The following is a 13,536-nucleotide window of genomic DNA, read 5'->3' on the forward strand; positions in this document are numbered from 1 at the left end:
AAACAGCCCTGTGATGTAGGAGTTGTCACCCCCATTTCATACACGAAGAAATGTTGACACGGACAAATCATCACTCCCCATCCAGCTCTAGGTGGTCAGAGTCAAAAAGCCGTCAAACCCAAGGCCGTCTGACTACGGAGAGCTAAGGACGCCCCCCCGCCCCGCAAAAGGCCCTTTCTGATTTTGTGTTCCTGTTACCTGAAGAGGGTCTCTCTCCCCCTAAACATGGATCTGTTTCTCTTTAAGGCGATAGAACATAGAAAGTACTGGTTGAGCTCTGACTCTGTTCATGAGAACAAGAGTGCACGGCTCTTGTCGGGGAGAGAAAGCCGCTCCACGGGGGCAGTGCTCATAGACACAGGCCTTGGAACAGCCGTGATTCTGGAATTCTCTGGTACTTTGATCCATCCCATTTTAAATGGTTCGCATCTTTCTTTGCTTTTGAAGGTGCATCCGAATTTTCTAGGGGGATAGCTAAGTCTCCTGCTGCCTCAGTTGCATCCTCATTATCACCTTTATTACTGTCATTGTAGAAAAATTATATGGTGACTTCCTGAGCTGGAAACTAGAAGAAACCCTTGCCCAGTTTCCCTTGCAACCTGGAAAGGTGGCCACTTTCACCGTCAGCATCAAAGTGAAGCTGGATTTCTCTTGCCAGGAGAATCTCCTCCAAGACCTCAGTGACGGTAAGTTCTTCCCCAGTTTTAATCAGCACATCGTGGTCCCAAGTCACACGGTAGCGATCCCCATGCCTCGAGCCCCGCTGCTCTCTCGGTAACGTGCTTGTCATTCATTAGCTCGAGCGGCTTGAGACTTCTCCTGGGCACGTACTTAACGAGTGAGTTACTGTGCACAGGGAAAGTAATAAAAGTACTTTTCCGTTGAACGATTTCTTAATTCACACTCTTTACTATTTTGTGCTCATTTGCCAGGAGGTCATCCTAAATTAGTGGAATGTAGGAATTACTGCATTTTTCTTCAAGCATAAGTGCTGTGATCCCTTAGACATCTAATTAGCTGTGATTATGAAGTTCTCCTTCAAAGTCTAATGATTTCTATAAGGAAATGGAGTGTGGAGAAAAATGGGAATTTATTTTTGTTATAACATTAGGACTAGCTGATTAGGGGTAAGATTTCATAGATTAATTATGTCCGATTATGCAGCATGCATTCATACTTTCATTGGGAGTCATCGTGGGGTGTGTTAGTTAGCTCAGGCTGCCACAAGAGAATACCACAGACAGCGTGGCTACAATTACAAACTTCTTTTCTCATAGTTGTGGAGGCTGGAAGTCTGAGATCAAGGTGCCAGCATGGCCACGTTCTGGTGAGGGCCCTTTCCTGGCTTGCACACAGCTGCCTTCTCACTGTGTCCTCACGCGGCAGAGCGAGCCTGGTGTCTCTTCCCCTTCTTAGAAGGGCACCAGTTTTATCAGACTAAGCCCCCACCCTGTGGCCTCATTTAACTTTTGTTACCTCCTCATGGGCCCTGTCTTCAATTATAGTCACAGTGGAGGTTAGGGCTTCAACATATGAATTTGGGGGGCCACATTCAGTCAAGGGGTATTATTGGAGACGGTCAGTGGATTCTGTTACTAGAACTTAGCAACTATGTGACTTTGACTTCTCTGTGCCTTAATCTGATAAGATGACAGTAATACCCATTTCTACAGTTGTTGTGAGGATTTGCCCTTCACCTGCAACATGGTAAGGGGTCAACAAGTGTTAGTTATATTCCCCACCCCCACCCCCCACCGCCGTCACAGATTTATGGCATTACAAGACATTTAACCACCTCTTATTAGAGACAAGCACTTGGCCAGGCTCTTGGAAAACAGAGATGAATGAGTCAAGGTCTGTCCCCTGGGCAGTAGTAATAACAGCAGCTAACATTTAAGAGGTGTGCCTAGATCAACTCACTGAACCCTCACAGCAGCCCTATGAAATAGGTGCTATTAATAGCTCCGTTTTACAAATAGGGACAGTAAGGCATAGAGAGGTTGTACAGTTTTTCCAAGGTCACACAGCTAGGAAGTGGCAAAGCTGGGTTGTGAAGCCAGGCAGCCTGACTCTGGAGTCTGTCCTCGTAACTATTCTGTGGCCTGTTGTTGCCCAGAGGGTCAGCCAGAAAAATAAATATGTAATTGGAACACCCTGAGACTCAGGGGTGTTACTGAGATGCAGCTCACTTTATCAGTAGGGTCCTGCAGGGAGGGCCTCCCAGAGCTGGTGTGTGACTTGGGCCTGAATTGGGGAGTATCCTAGAAGAAGAAAAAGCCTGTGCTCCACAGGCCTTTCAAGGAGCAGCAGGTACAGAGGCCCGGAGATCTCTGGCCAGTGACGCAGTGGGATTCACCTCCAGAGACTAGATGGAGATACGTGTAGATGCGGACCTGATTATTCAGATCTCATTTCAGTTGTCTCCCCCGTGGAGAGGCTATCCGGACCGCGTCAGCTAAGTCAGCACGCCCCGCCCACTGTCATTCTTGTCGGGTGCCCCCCGCATTATGGACTGCTCCTGTTCCCTGGAAGTGTCTTGTTTGGTTTTTCCTGTCCTGCTCCCTCCGTCCTTTACCTTAAAAGTTTCACAGGGAGAAGGACCTCATCTGTCTTACTCATGAGGTCCTGTATTCACAGTAGCTAGACGGCGTACCTGGAGGGAGGGGAGTGGATGAGCTCCTCTTCCCCTCCCCCCTCGGTGTGGAGGCTCCTCCCTCCTGACCTCGTCTGACCCTAATGACCTCCCAAAGGCCCCGCCTCCTAGTGCTGTCACATTGGGGTTAGGGCTTCAACACAGGGTTTCTGGGGGACACCTACTCTAAGTCCATAACACACTCCATGAAATTTCTTCTCCTGTACTCTCTGGAGTGTCTAAATAACCATTAATTTTTTTTTTTATATTATTAAGGCAGGTAGGAAAATAAGTTTACTGTTGGACACACTAGAAATGGAAAATATCACATGGATTTAACATTATACCAGAACTCAAAAAATATCAGATGAAATGGATATTCTTTTCTGTCTCTAAATGGCTTTATACCACTGGACTGCATCTTTCTGTAAGTAGACAGAGGGTTACAGACAGAGTTTCTGACTTTTCTTTTTCCCAAGAAGGGAGTTTGGCAGAATCAGTGGCGCCTGACACCTGTCCAGGGAATGCCTGATGAGCTGTTATCCCGGGGGCGTGTCTGGGCAAGTGGATGCCTAGCTGAGATCGTTTGGATGTGAGATGTGAAGGAAAGCCGGTTGTTACGTGTGCTGCTGACCATTTGGGGCAGGTTACTCCTGAGAGAGAGAAAATGGAAGGCCTCCAGGTGGAAGCTGAAGCTGCTTTTATTTTGGTGGCTCTTTGAGTTTATGTGTTCAATGTGGACATATTTTGTTATGTTTCTGCCTTTAGTTACAAAGTTCTGGAGGATTGTCTCTGCCCTTCTGTGCTGAAAGTAAAATTGCAATTTGGGATTTATAGTCTGAAAATACGTTCTTCTGTCTTTTAACATAAAACCAAAGAGAGCTAGAAGTAGGTTTACCAAGTGGTTTGTAAATATAAGGCTGGCCTAGGTTCCCGTCAGTTAGATATAGCACAGGTGTGCAATAGAGCATGGTTATAATTAATTAGATACCCTCTTGGGCTTCCCTGGTGGTGCAGTGGTTAAGAATCCGCCTGCCAATGCAGGGGAGATGGGTACGAACCCTGGTCGGGGAAGATCCCACATGCCGCGGAGCAACTAAGCCCGTGCGCCACAACTACTGAGCCTGCGCTCTAGAGCCCGTGCTCCACAACAGGAGAAGCCACCGCAGTGAGAAGCCCGTGCTCCGCAATGAAGAGCAGCCCCCGCTCGCCGCAACTAGAGAAAGCCCGCGTGCAGCAACGAAGACCCAACGCAACCAAAAATAAAATAAATAAATAAAAAAAATTAGATGCCCTCTTTATTTATTTATTTTTGTACTGATATATGTGTTTTTATTTTTGTAATACAGTATCATAGTTTATGGCATTTGTAGTAGAACAGAATTAGAATATACTTTGTTTTAGATTTTTTTTTTTTTTGGGATGTGGACCATTTTTTAAAGTCTTTACTCAATTTGTTACAATATTGCTTTTGTTTTATGTTTCGGCTCTTTGGCCACGAAGCATGTGAGATCCTAGCTCCCTGACCAGGGGTCCAGGGATAGAACCTGCCTGCATTGGAAGGCAAAGTCCTAACCACTGGACTGCCAGGGAAGTCCCAGAATATACTTTTTTATTGTGTGTTAAAGTAATATACTTTTACATAAATTTGCATTAATGTATCTAGTGGTCTGGCAAATACAGTATTCTAAGTGAGATGCCCTCTCTATTGACAATGGTTAATAGACACTCCGGCTGGTCATTTACATAGCAAATCGTAGAGTCTGAGACACAGAATCTTAATGTCCACACCTGGGCAAGTTCTATAGAGGAAAGAAAACGTTGGACACCAAGGCCCACAAAGGACTTCTGCAGAGTTTGGTCGGTGGATAATGCATTGCTCCGTGTAGTTCAGCCTGAGCAATCTGGAGCCTGCGGTTTAGCCCTTATATGGAGACAGCTGTACACTCAGCGGCAGAGGCTCATTTGTGGCCTCTTGCAACTGGGAGATGCCCCACGGGTGGCACTTGGTCTGACAGTTTCAGAACCTCCAGCCGGGGACCCCTGTGGACCCGATTGGCTTTTTAGGCAGGCACTCACATTAACTATGGTTACTGAAACTAGATGCCATTTAAAAAACTTACAGAAATAAATGTAGCTGTCACGCAAAGCAGGACACTGGATCCAGTGTGGGCTGTAGACAGATGGAAGAGAATTAATATTTGTTGAGCATTGTCAGATGCTGCATATCAGGTCTGGACCAGCGACTTTATTTGCATTATTTCTATTTAACCTTCCCAGCAACTCTATAAAGTAGATGATTCCATTTTGTAGAGACAGGTGGGAGGACTATTCTGGATTAGAGGACATGGAAGAGATCTAACGATCAAATGCTATGTGCAATCCTTAATCGTACCCCGGATTAAAAAAAGACCCTGAAGACATTTTTGGGGCCTCAGGATCCTGGCTGGGGCAAGAGAGAATCGGGTGTCTCGGTACTCACCCCGCACAGCGGAGGAAGTACGGTGCTCGCTCCCACGTGCACCGGCCCCCGGGAGGAGCCCTGGGCTGACTCCGTCTCTCTGGGCAATGAGCTGCCGCCTTCGGGGAGGGTGACGTGGGTAGAGTCAGGCGGTGTCCCCGACCCTCTTCAGTGCATCCAGTCTCAGAGTTTTGTGTGCTGGGCCTTCTCTGTTGGACCCCTGGACCCCCCACCGAGGCCCTCTCGTGTGTGGGTGATGGTCCAAATTGGCGTTCTTTGCGGAGAACATGGCAGAAAACTCTTATTCTGCCACGATGATGATGCCACTCTCTGCAAAAGCGATTTTAAACTGTTTTCAGTGATTCTTGTGGCAGAGATAGTGTTGGTCTTGGTATGCTGAAACTGTGTGTGAATGTGGAACTAAGTAAATGATCAATTCTGTGATAATCTAATTCTAGCATCTGAATCTGGTCCTGAACGAGGGTTCTCATTTGGAAGAGTTAACTGATGTAAGATGATAGAGATGAAGTAAAAACCTTGTAGTCTGGAATTTAAATAAAAGATATCAGTAAGAAATTATGGGATATTTAAAGATCTGTCTATCTATCTATCTATCTATCTATCTATCTATCTATCTATCTATCTACTCCAAGGCCTGGAAACCCAGCAGCCCAGCAGCAGTGAGCATTCCTAGTGCCCACATCATGGTGTTGAAAGAAACCAGGGCTTCTTGGAGAAGTGGCCGCTTGCAGGTCTGGAGCGGGAATTGTCTGTAGTGAGGTGATCTGGGAACATCCTGTGAAACCTACAGCAGGGAAGCTGTCAGAGTGGATTTACTAGAGCTGTGTTAGGAGGACCCAACGTGAAGAGCTGCCGCTGGCATTCTGAGCACCAGCAGGGGTGATACCTGCGTTTCAGCCTTGGGTGCTTAGTGCCGTTAGAAAGAACTGTCAACCTTTGGTGAATGATGGGGAACCAATTCATTATTTTAAAAATGATAGGTAATGAGTATTCTGCCTCTGCATACAGATGTACGGTCGGACAACCTAAGAGTTGATGAGGGCAGTTTCTCTTTATGGAAGTATGCCCGCTAACACTTGAGAAGGGACGATAGAATTAGAAACTCTCCGCTTTGCAGCTCCTAATGGATTGTGTGTTGAGACCATGAGCACCCACAGCAGAACACGAGACAGGCAGGCATTATGTTCTTCCCGATGGGAGAGCGCACGCCTCGCGTGAGTTAGCGTTGCCCCGAAGCACACCTGAGGCTGATCGGCGCTCCAGCTCTCACCGCCAGTTCACAGGAGTTCTGCCGACAGAAAAACCCGCGAAGCTACCCCAATTCAGACTACGGTTCACTCTGCAAACAGCGTGGTTTCTTCAACAAGTAAATGGCAAGAGGATGAAAGGGATGAAGTCCTGGAGACGGATGGTGGGGATGGTTCTAGCTGTGGGACGCTGCCATCTCTCACGGCCATTCTGAAACATCGTTTCGGGCCTGCGATGCTGCTTCCCTCCGCCGGCGGTGTCTGTCCGTCCTTCGTGTGCCTGCCGGTCCCCACCTTATCACTTCCTCTCTTTAGCCCTCACGGCCCCTCCCTCGTGCTCGCTCACGGCCCGTGTGTCCCCTCGACGCCTCTGAATGCCGTCACAGTTTCACTTCACATCTCTCTACTCCCAATACCCAGCACAGGGCCTGGCTCAGAGAAGATCCCAGTAAGTATTTATTGAGTTGAGGAGATGAAAGGAATGTTGTGAAGCCAGATTGAGTGGTCCTGACCCTGAGTTCAGGGAGGGGAGAGCCGTCTGGGTGGGGACAGCCAGGTGCTGGCTTCTGGATGCGGGGTCCTCGAACAGCGCCTGACTGTGGGGTGAGCTGGACGCAGTGGGCAGGGATGGAGGCGGTGGGGTTGGGTATTCAGGAGGAGGAGAGGATCCTGGTTGGAATGGTAGGTTCAGGCAGGCTGTGGAAGGCCTGAAACTCCAGGGAAGTAACTCAGACTTTATTGGAAGATACTGGAGAGTCCCTGAAAGTTTTTTGAAAAAAGGTTGATGTGATGGAGACTGTTGGGAGAAGGTGGGTGGGCAGATTGGAGGGGTAGCCTGAGATTCACCTGGTGCGGTAGGTGACAGGTGTGAGGGTTCAAGGGTGAGGCACGTAGGTCTTAAGCAGGAGAGAGCCAGGTGGGCAGGAGAGGAAGGGATTCAGAAGACCGGCTGCTGCGTCTCTACCCGGAGGGCGTCCTTCCCGCCCTTCCCTGCGGCCTCCTTCGCTGGAGGCCTCCGGGTGTTTGTAGCACAGGATTCAGGAGCTGGCCTAGCATTTGGTGAGCTATTGGAATTTGTTCTACTCCCCACGGAAATGCTTCTTGCCTGAAATGTCTCTTGTTTATTAAGCTAAAGACAAACTCTGCCTGTGGGAAGTTCAAATCATTTCAGTTTCTTTGTCCAGAGTTGGAGATTTGGGTTAAAAAAAGCCATATTTACATTTGGCATTTCATTATGTTTTGCTTCTTCATAATTTGATGATAAGAGATGCTTCGGCTTATCACTGTGGCCGGGGATTGGTTTTATTTGAGAGTCGTCGCTGTGGAATCTTCTGTGTTCCCTTTCCTACCTTGTCTCTCTCCCCGATGACTGTGCCTGAAACCAGGGCGTCACTGAGTGTCTTTGCCCTGGTCTGCCGCTCTCCTTAAAAGGAAGTACTAATTTTTGGGAAACTCCGTCTTACTTTTTAAGGAACAGTGACTCATCCTGAATTACCCGGAAACCAAAGACAAAGGTGGTTGGAATCTTAATGTCAGAAGATTTCTCTTTTTCTTTACAATTCCTAGATGCCTGAGGCTTTCATAAACGTATGTGATTTTAAAGAAGATTTCCCTGAAACCTGGGTTTTTTTCTTCGGCTACAGAGTACGGAGGCTGGAAGGAGACGAAGCTGTACTGAGTGGCCCCCGCGTTTGGGCATGTGGTGGAGGTGCTGACGGTTCTCTCTCTAACCCTGAGAGGTGGCTGGACGGTGACCCCTGAGTTTGGGCTCTGTACCCCCAGCTCTGTGGTTCCCCTCGGCTGTACCAGCTCCCAGCTGCTGAAATTGTCTGCCTTTTTGGTCTTTCTCACTATAGCACGCCCATCCTGAGGGCAGGGCCAGGGACATCTTTGTCTTTTTTTTTGGCCGCGCTGTGTGGTATGTGGGATTTTAGTTCCCCGGCCAGGGATTGAACCCACACCCCCTGCACTGGAAGTGCAGAGTCTTAACCACTGGACCGCCAGGCAAGTCCCCCATCTTTGTCTTTTAATTCCAGCTCCTGGCTCCCAGCCTGGAGGTTGGCTCCTCCCTCCTCATCTTGCTTTTCCTTCTTCCTCATGGCAGCTCTTGGTCAGTTCCAATTGCTGCTTCCTCCTTTCCCTCTTGACCATTCCAGAGCAGAGTTGCTCAGGGCTCCAGCCAAGATCCTCGTCTTCTTTCCTTCCAAGTTCGCTCTCTCACAAGACTTTCTCATCTTCCAGATGGAGTCAGTGACTGTCTCCCGCACCCCACCCCCTGTCCAGACCTCTTCTCTGTACTCCTGGTCCGCGGATCCGACTGTGTGCTCCGAAGGCTCTCGGTTCTGGGGAAAAAGTGGCAGGTGAAGCTGGGGGGAGGTTTGCTTGGTGGCCGCCGTTCCCCTCCCCCAGCTGTGGGGGTGGCTTCCATCCCTGTCCTCGTGCTGCAGTCTGTGCTCTTCCCCTGCAGATGAAGGCTTGGACCCCATAGGGAGAGGGGAGGGGCTGGTGTGGGGCAGTGGCTCTGGTCCCCTCCCAACCGGCCCCAAGAGGAGCCCTCAGGATCCTTTTCCTGGGGGAGAAGCCGGCATGGCGTGGACAGCAGCCCCCAGGAGACTTCCTGCTCCCATAGCCCGTGCCGGACGTTTAGCAGTCCATTAACAACGTCTAGCTCAACCTTCCGACTGGCTTTCACGGCCTACATAGGCACGTGTGCTGGGGTCCTGCTTCTCCCTGTAGGTGCCTGCCCACAGATTTCAGGTTAGTTTTCCCTGTGACTTCACTTCTCTGATCAGTTCAGGAAAAGCTAATTTCCAGTTTATCCAGCTTTTTTCTTAAGGATGGAAGCAGTGCTTTTCTCAAATCTCAACATTTCCAAGCAGTAATCAGAAGCCCACATCCTTTATTTTAAATCAGACCTCCAGTCATTTTTGGACTGTGTTGGCCATTTGTCAGACTACACACTGCTTTTGTGTTCAGTGGGTTATCTGCTTTTGTTCTGAAGGAAAAGGTTAATGATGCACCTGACAGCCTGCCCGTCGTTATATTTAGCCTGCATCACCCACCAGCCTCCTGACTCACAAACCGTAATTTCACAGCACGATGGCTCAGCTAAGGGAAAGGTCAGGCTGCTTCTGCTTCCTGGGGCTCTCGGGAGCATATCTGAATGAGACAGAAAGCTGAGTTCTTGCCCCGCCATCTAATAACCTGTGGGGGGGCGCTGATCCCGTGGTCCCTGTTAGTCTGCAGGTGGGATGGTTGACTCAGCTCTGATTTAAATTCAGGTTGGAAAATAACTTGCTAAACCACCAGGAGAGAATGAAAATCCAGGTGTTTGTCATTCATCAGCAACAGGTGATCCTATTGCAGGCAACCACGGCTGAGGTCTTCTGCATCATTGATCTCACTGTTCGCATTACTGCCTTTCCAGTCAAGCTGGTGGTGACTCACTGGGAAACAAATTAGGTAGGTGTTCAGTTGAGGTGATTTAGGAAGGTTTTCCCCCTGCAAAGAGAAAGGGGTGATTTCTGTGGATCGCCGCAGGCTGGTATACTTCGAGCTCATGCTCGTGATTGCACCAAGTCTTATCAATTTTGTTTACTAAGTCTCTCCAGCCCTTCTCTACACATCCACCATCACTGCTCAGCTTAAAGCCCTGATAATTTCTCATCTGGACCATGCTGGGAGCCTTCTGACTGGTCTCCCAGCAGCGCCCTCTTCGCTGTCTTCCATATTTTCCCTGCAGTCCTTTCTCCAGAGCAGAATCTGTTATGTCCTTCTTCTCCTGTGCACCTTCCAAGGGCGTTCCATCGCCCTCAAATAAAGCCTCAAGTCTGGCTTGTGTGGTCTTGCCCTGGCCCACCTGTTTGGCCTCTTTGCCCACCCGTCTCTTCTCCCTCATTTGGTTTATATTCCAGAAATACTGAATGACTTGTATTTCTGACTTGCCATGCCCTCTTAGGCTTCTTGCCTTTGAGTGTAGGCCAATAGATTCAAACTCTGCTGCACATTGGAATCAGCTGGGGATTGTTAAAAGCTCTGCCTGGCTTCCACCCTAGACCTCGTGATTTCATAGGCATGGGGTGTGACCTGGGTGTCAGGGTGTCCTAAAGTGTCCCAAATGATTCTTATAAGCATCGCAGTTTGGGAACCACTGACATAGACTGTCTTTCTCCCTAAAAAACTTACTCATTCTCTGAGTCTCCTGGCCTTCTTCAGGCAGACACAATTGCTGCTTATTTTCTGTTTCTTCTGAAAAGCTTTGCAATCTGGTGGGATTGCATCACCCTTTAGATGATTGTTCAGGAGCTTTTTGGATATTTTCTGTCCATTGGTCTTAAATTTTAGAATCAGTTTGTCATGTTCCTCACGGTAGCCTGTTAGAATATCGACTGGGACTGCATTGAACCTGTTGGTCAATTTGGACGAAGACTGATACTTTTATGAGACTTAGTCTTCATAACTATGAATATGGCCTCTTCATATATTTGTCTTCTTTCATGTCTTTCAATAACATTTTCTAATTTTTCTGTGATGGTGTTATAGTATTCTTCTAGAGTTATTCCTAGGTATCTTTATTATAAATGGTATTTTTGAGTGCTTTTCAATGGAAGTATAACTTACATGCAGTCACGAGCACAATCGTGTACAGCCTGGTGAATTTATTTTTATTTATTTATTTATTTAACAGATCTTTATTGGAGTATAATTGCTCCACAATACTGTGTTAGTTTCTGCTGTACAACAAAGCGAATCAGCCATATGCATACACATGTCCCCATATGCCCGCCCTCTTGAGCCTCCCTCCCCTCCTCCCTACCCCACCCCTCTGGGTCATCGCAAAGCACCGAGCTGATCTCCCTGTGCTATGCTGCTGCTTCCCACCAGCCAGCTATTTTACATTCGGTAGCGGATATACGTTGATGCTACTCTCACTTTGCCCCAGCCTCGCCCTCCCAACCCATCTTCTCAAGTCCATTTTCTATGTCTACCTCTTTATTTCTGCCCTGCAACTAGGTTTATCAGTACCATTTTTTTTTTTAGATTCCATATATATGCGTTAGCATATGGTATTTGTTTTTTCTCTTTCTGACTTACTTCACTCTGTATGACAGCCTCTAGGTCCATCCACCTCACTGCACATAATTCAATCTTGTTTCTTTTTATGGCTGAGTAATATTCCACTGTATATATGTGCCACATCTTCTTTATCCATTCATCCGATGATGGACACTTAGGTTGGTTCCATGTCCTGGCTATTGTAAATAGTGCCGCAGTGAACATTGTGGTACATGTCTCTTTTTGAATTATGGTTTTCTCGGGGTATATGCCCAGTAGTGGGATTGCTGGGTCATATGGTAGTTCTATTTTTAGTTTTTTAAGGAACCTCCATACTGTTTTCCATAGTGGTTGTATCAATTTACATTCCCACCAACAGTGCAGGAGGGTTCCCTTTTCACCACACCCTTTCCAGCATTTATTGTTTCTAGATTTTTTGGTAACGGCCATTCTGACTGGTGTGAGGTGATACCGCATTGTAGTTGTGATTTGCATTTCTCTAATAATTAGTAATGTTGAGCATCTTTTCATGTGCCTCTTGGCCGTCTGTATGTCTTCCTTGGTGAAATGTCTATTTAGGTCTTCCGCCCATTTTTTAACTGGATTGTTTGTTTGTTTGTTTTTTGATATTGAGCTCCATGAGCTGTTTGTATGTTTTGGAGATTAATCCTTTGTCGTTTCATTTGCAAACATTTTCTCCCATTCTGAGGGTTGTCTTTTTGTCCTGTTTATGGTTTCCTTTGCTGTGCAAAAGCTTTTAAGTTTAATTAAGTCCCATTTGTTTATTTTTGTTTTTATTTCTGTTACTCTAGGAGGTGGGTCAAAAAAGATCTTGCTGTGGTTTATGTCAAAGAGTGTTTTTCCTATGTTTTCGTCTAAAAGTTTTATAGTGTCTGGCCTTACATTTAGGTCTTTAATCCATTTTGAGTTTATTTCTGTGTATGGTGTTAGGAAGTGTTCTAATTTCATTCTTTTACATGTAGCTGTCCAGTTTTCCCAGCACCACTTATTGAAGAGGCTGTCTTTTCTCCATTGTATGTTCTTGCCTCCTTTGTCGTAAATTAGGTTCCCATACGTGTGTGGGTTTGTCTCTGGGCGTTCTGTCCTGTACTGTTGAAGTCAGGGAGCCTGATTCCTCCAACTCCGTTTTTCTTTCTCAAGATTGCTTTGGCTATTTGGGGTCTTCTTTGTTTCCATACAAATTGTAAGATTTTTTGTTCTATTTCTGTGAAGAATGCCATTGGTAGTTTGATAGGGATTGCACTGAATCTGTAGATTGTTTTGGGTAGTATAGTCATTTTCACAATATTGATTCTTCCAATCCAAGAACATGGTATATTTCACCATCTGTTTATGTCATCTTTGATTTCTTTCATCACTGTTTTATAGTTTTCTAAGTACAGGTCTTTTGCCTCCTTAGGCAGGTTTATTCCTAGGTATTTTATTCTCTTTGTTGCAGTGGTAAATGGGAGTGTTTCCTTAATTTCTCTTTCTGATTTTTCATTGTTGGTGTATAGGAATGCCAGAGATTTTTGTGCATTAATTTTGTATCCTGCAGCCTTACAAAATTCATTGATTAGGTCTGGTAGTTTTCTGGTGGCATCTTTAGGATTTTCTGTGTATAGTATCATGTCATCAGCAAACAGTACAGTTTTACTTATTCTTTTCCAATTTGTATTCCTTTTATTTCTTTTTCTTCTCTGATTGCTGTGGCTGGGACTTCCAAAACTATGTCGAATAAGAGTGGCAGGAGTGGACATCCTTGTCTTGTTCCTGATCTTAGTGGAAATGCTTTCAGTTTTTCACCGTTGAGTATGATACTTGCTGTGGGTTTGTCATATATGGCCTTTATTATGTTGAGGTAGGTTCCCTCTGTGCCCATTTTCTGGAGAGTTTTTATCATAAATAGGTGTTGAATTTTGTCAAAAGATTTTTCTGCATCTATTGAGATGCTCATATGGTTTTTATTCCTTAATTTATTAATGTGGTGTATCACATTGATTGATTTGCGTATATTGAAGAATCCTTGCATCCCTGGGATAAATCCCACTTGATCATGGTGTATGATCCTTTTACTGTGCTCTTGGGTTCTGTTTGCTACTATTTTGTTCAGGATTTTT

General features: G+C 46.4%; 1 protein-coding gene across 5 annotated transcripts in view; it reads left to right on the forward strand.

Moving 5' to 3' along the window:
* Nucleotides 1-13,536, forward strand: part of TRAPPC9 (trafficking protein particle complex subunit 9) — a 552,118-nt gene that overhangs the window by 185,491 nt on the left and 353,091 nt on the right. For all 5 annotated transcript variants that reach the window (XM_082364605.1, XM_082364607.1, XM_082364606.1 and 2 more), the window contains one exon: nucleotides 534-686. In XM_082364605.1, the coding sequence (XP_082220731.1) occupies nucleotides 534-686 (153 nt within the window). The remainder of the gene's footprint in view (nucleotides 1-533; nucleotides 687-13,536) is intronic.

This window comes from Balaenoptera borealis (assembly GCF_965194805.1).
Source record: "Balaenoptera borealis genome assembly, chromosome: 17".
Lineage (NCBI taxonomy): Eukaryota > Metazoa > Chordata > Mammalia > Artiodactyla > Balaenopteridae > Balaenoptera > Balaenoptera borealis.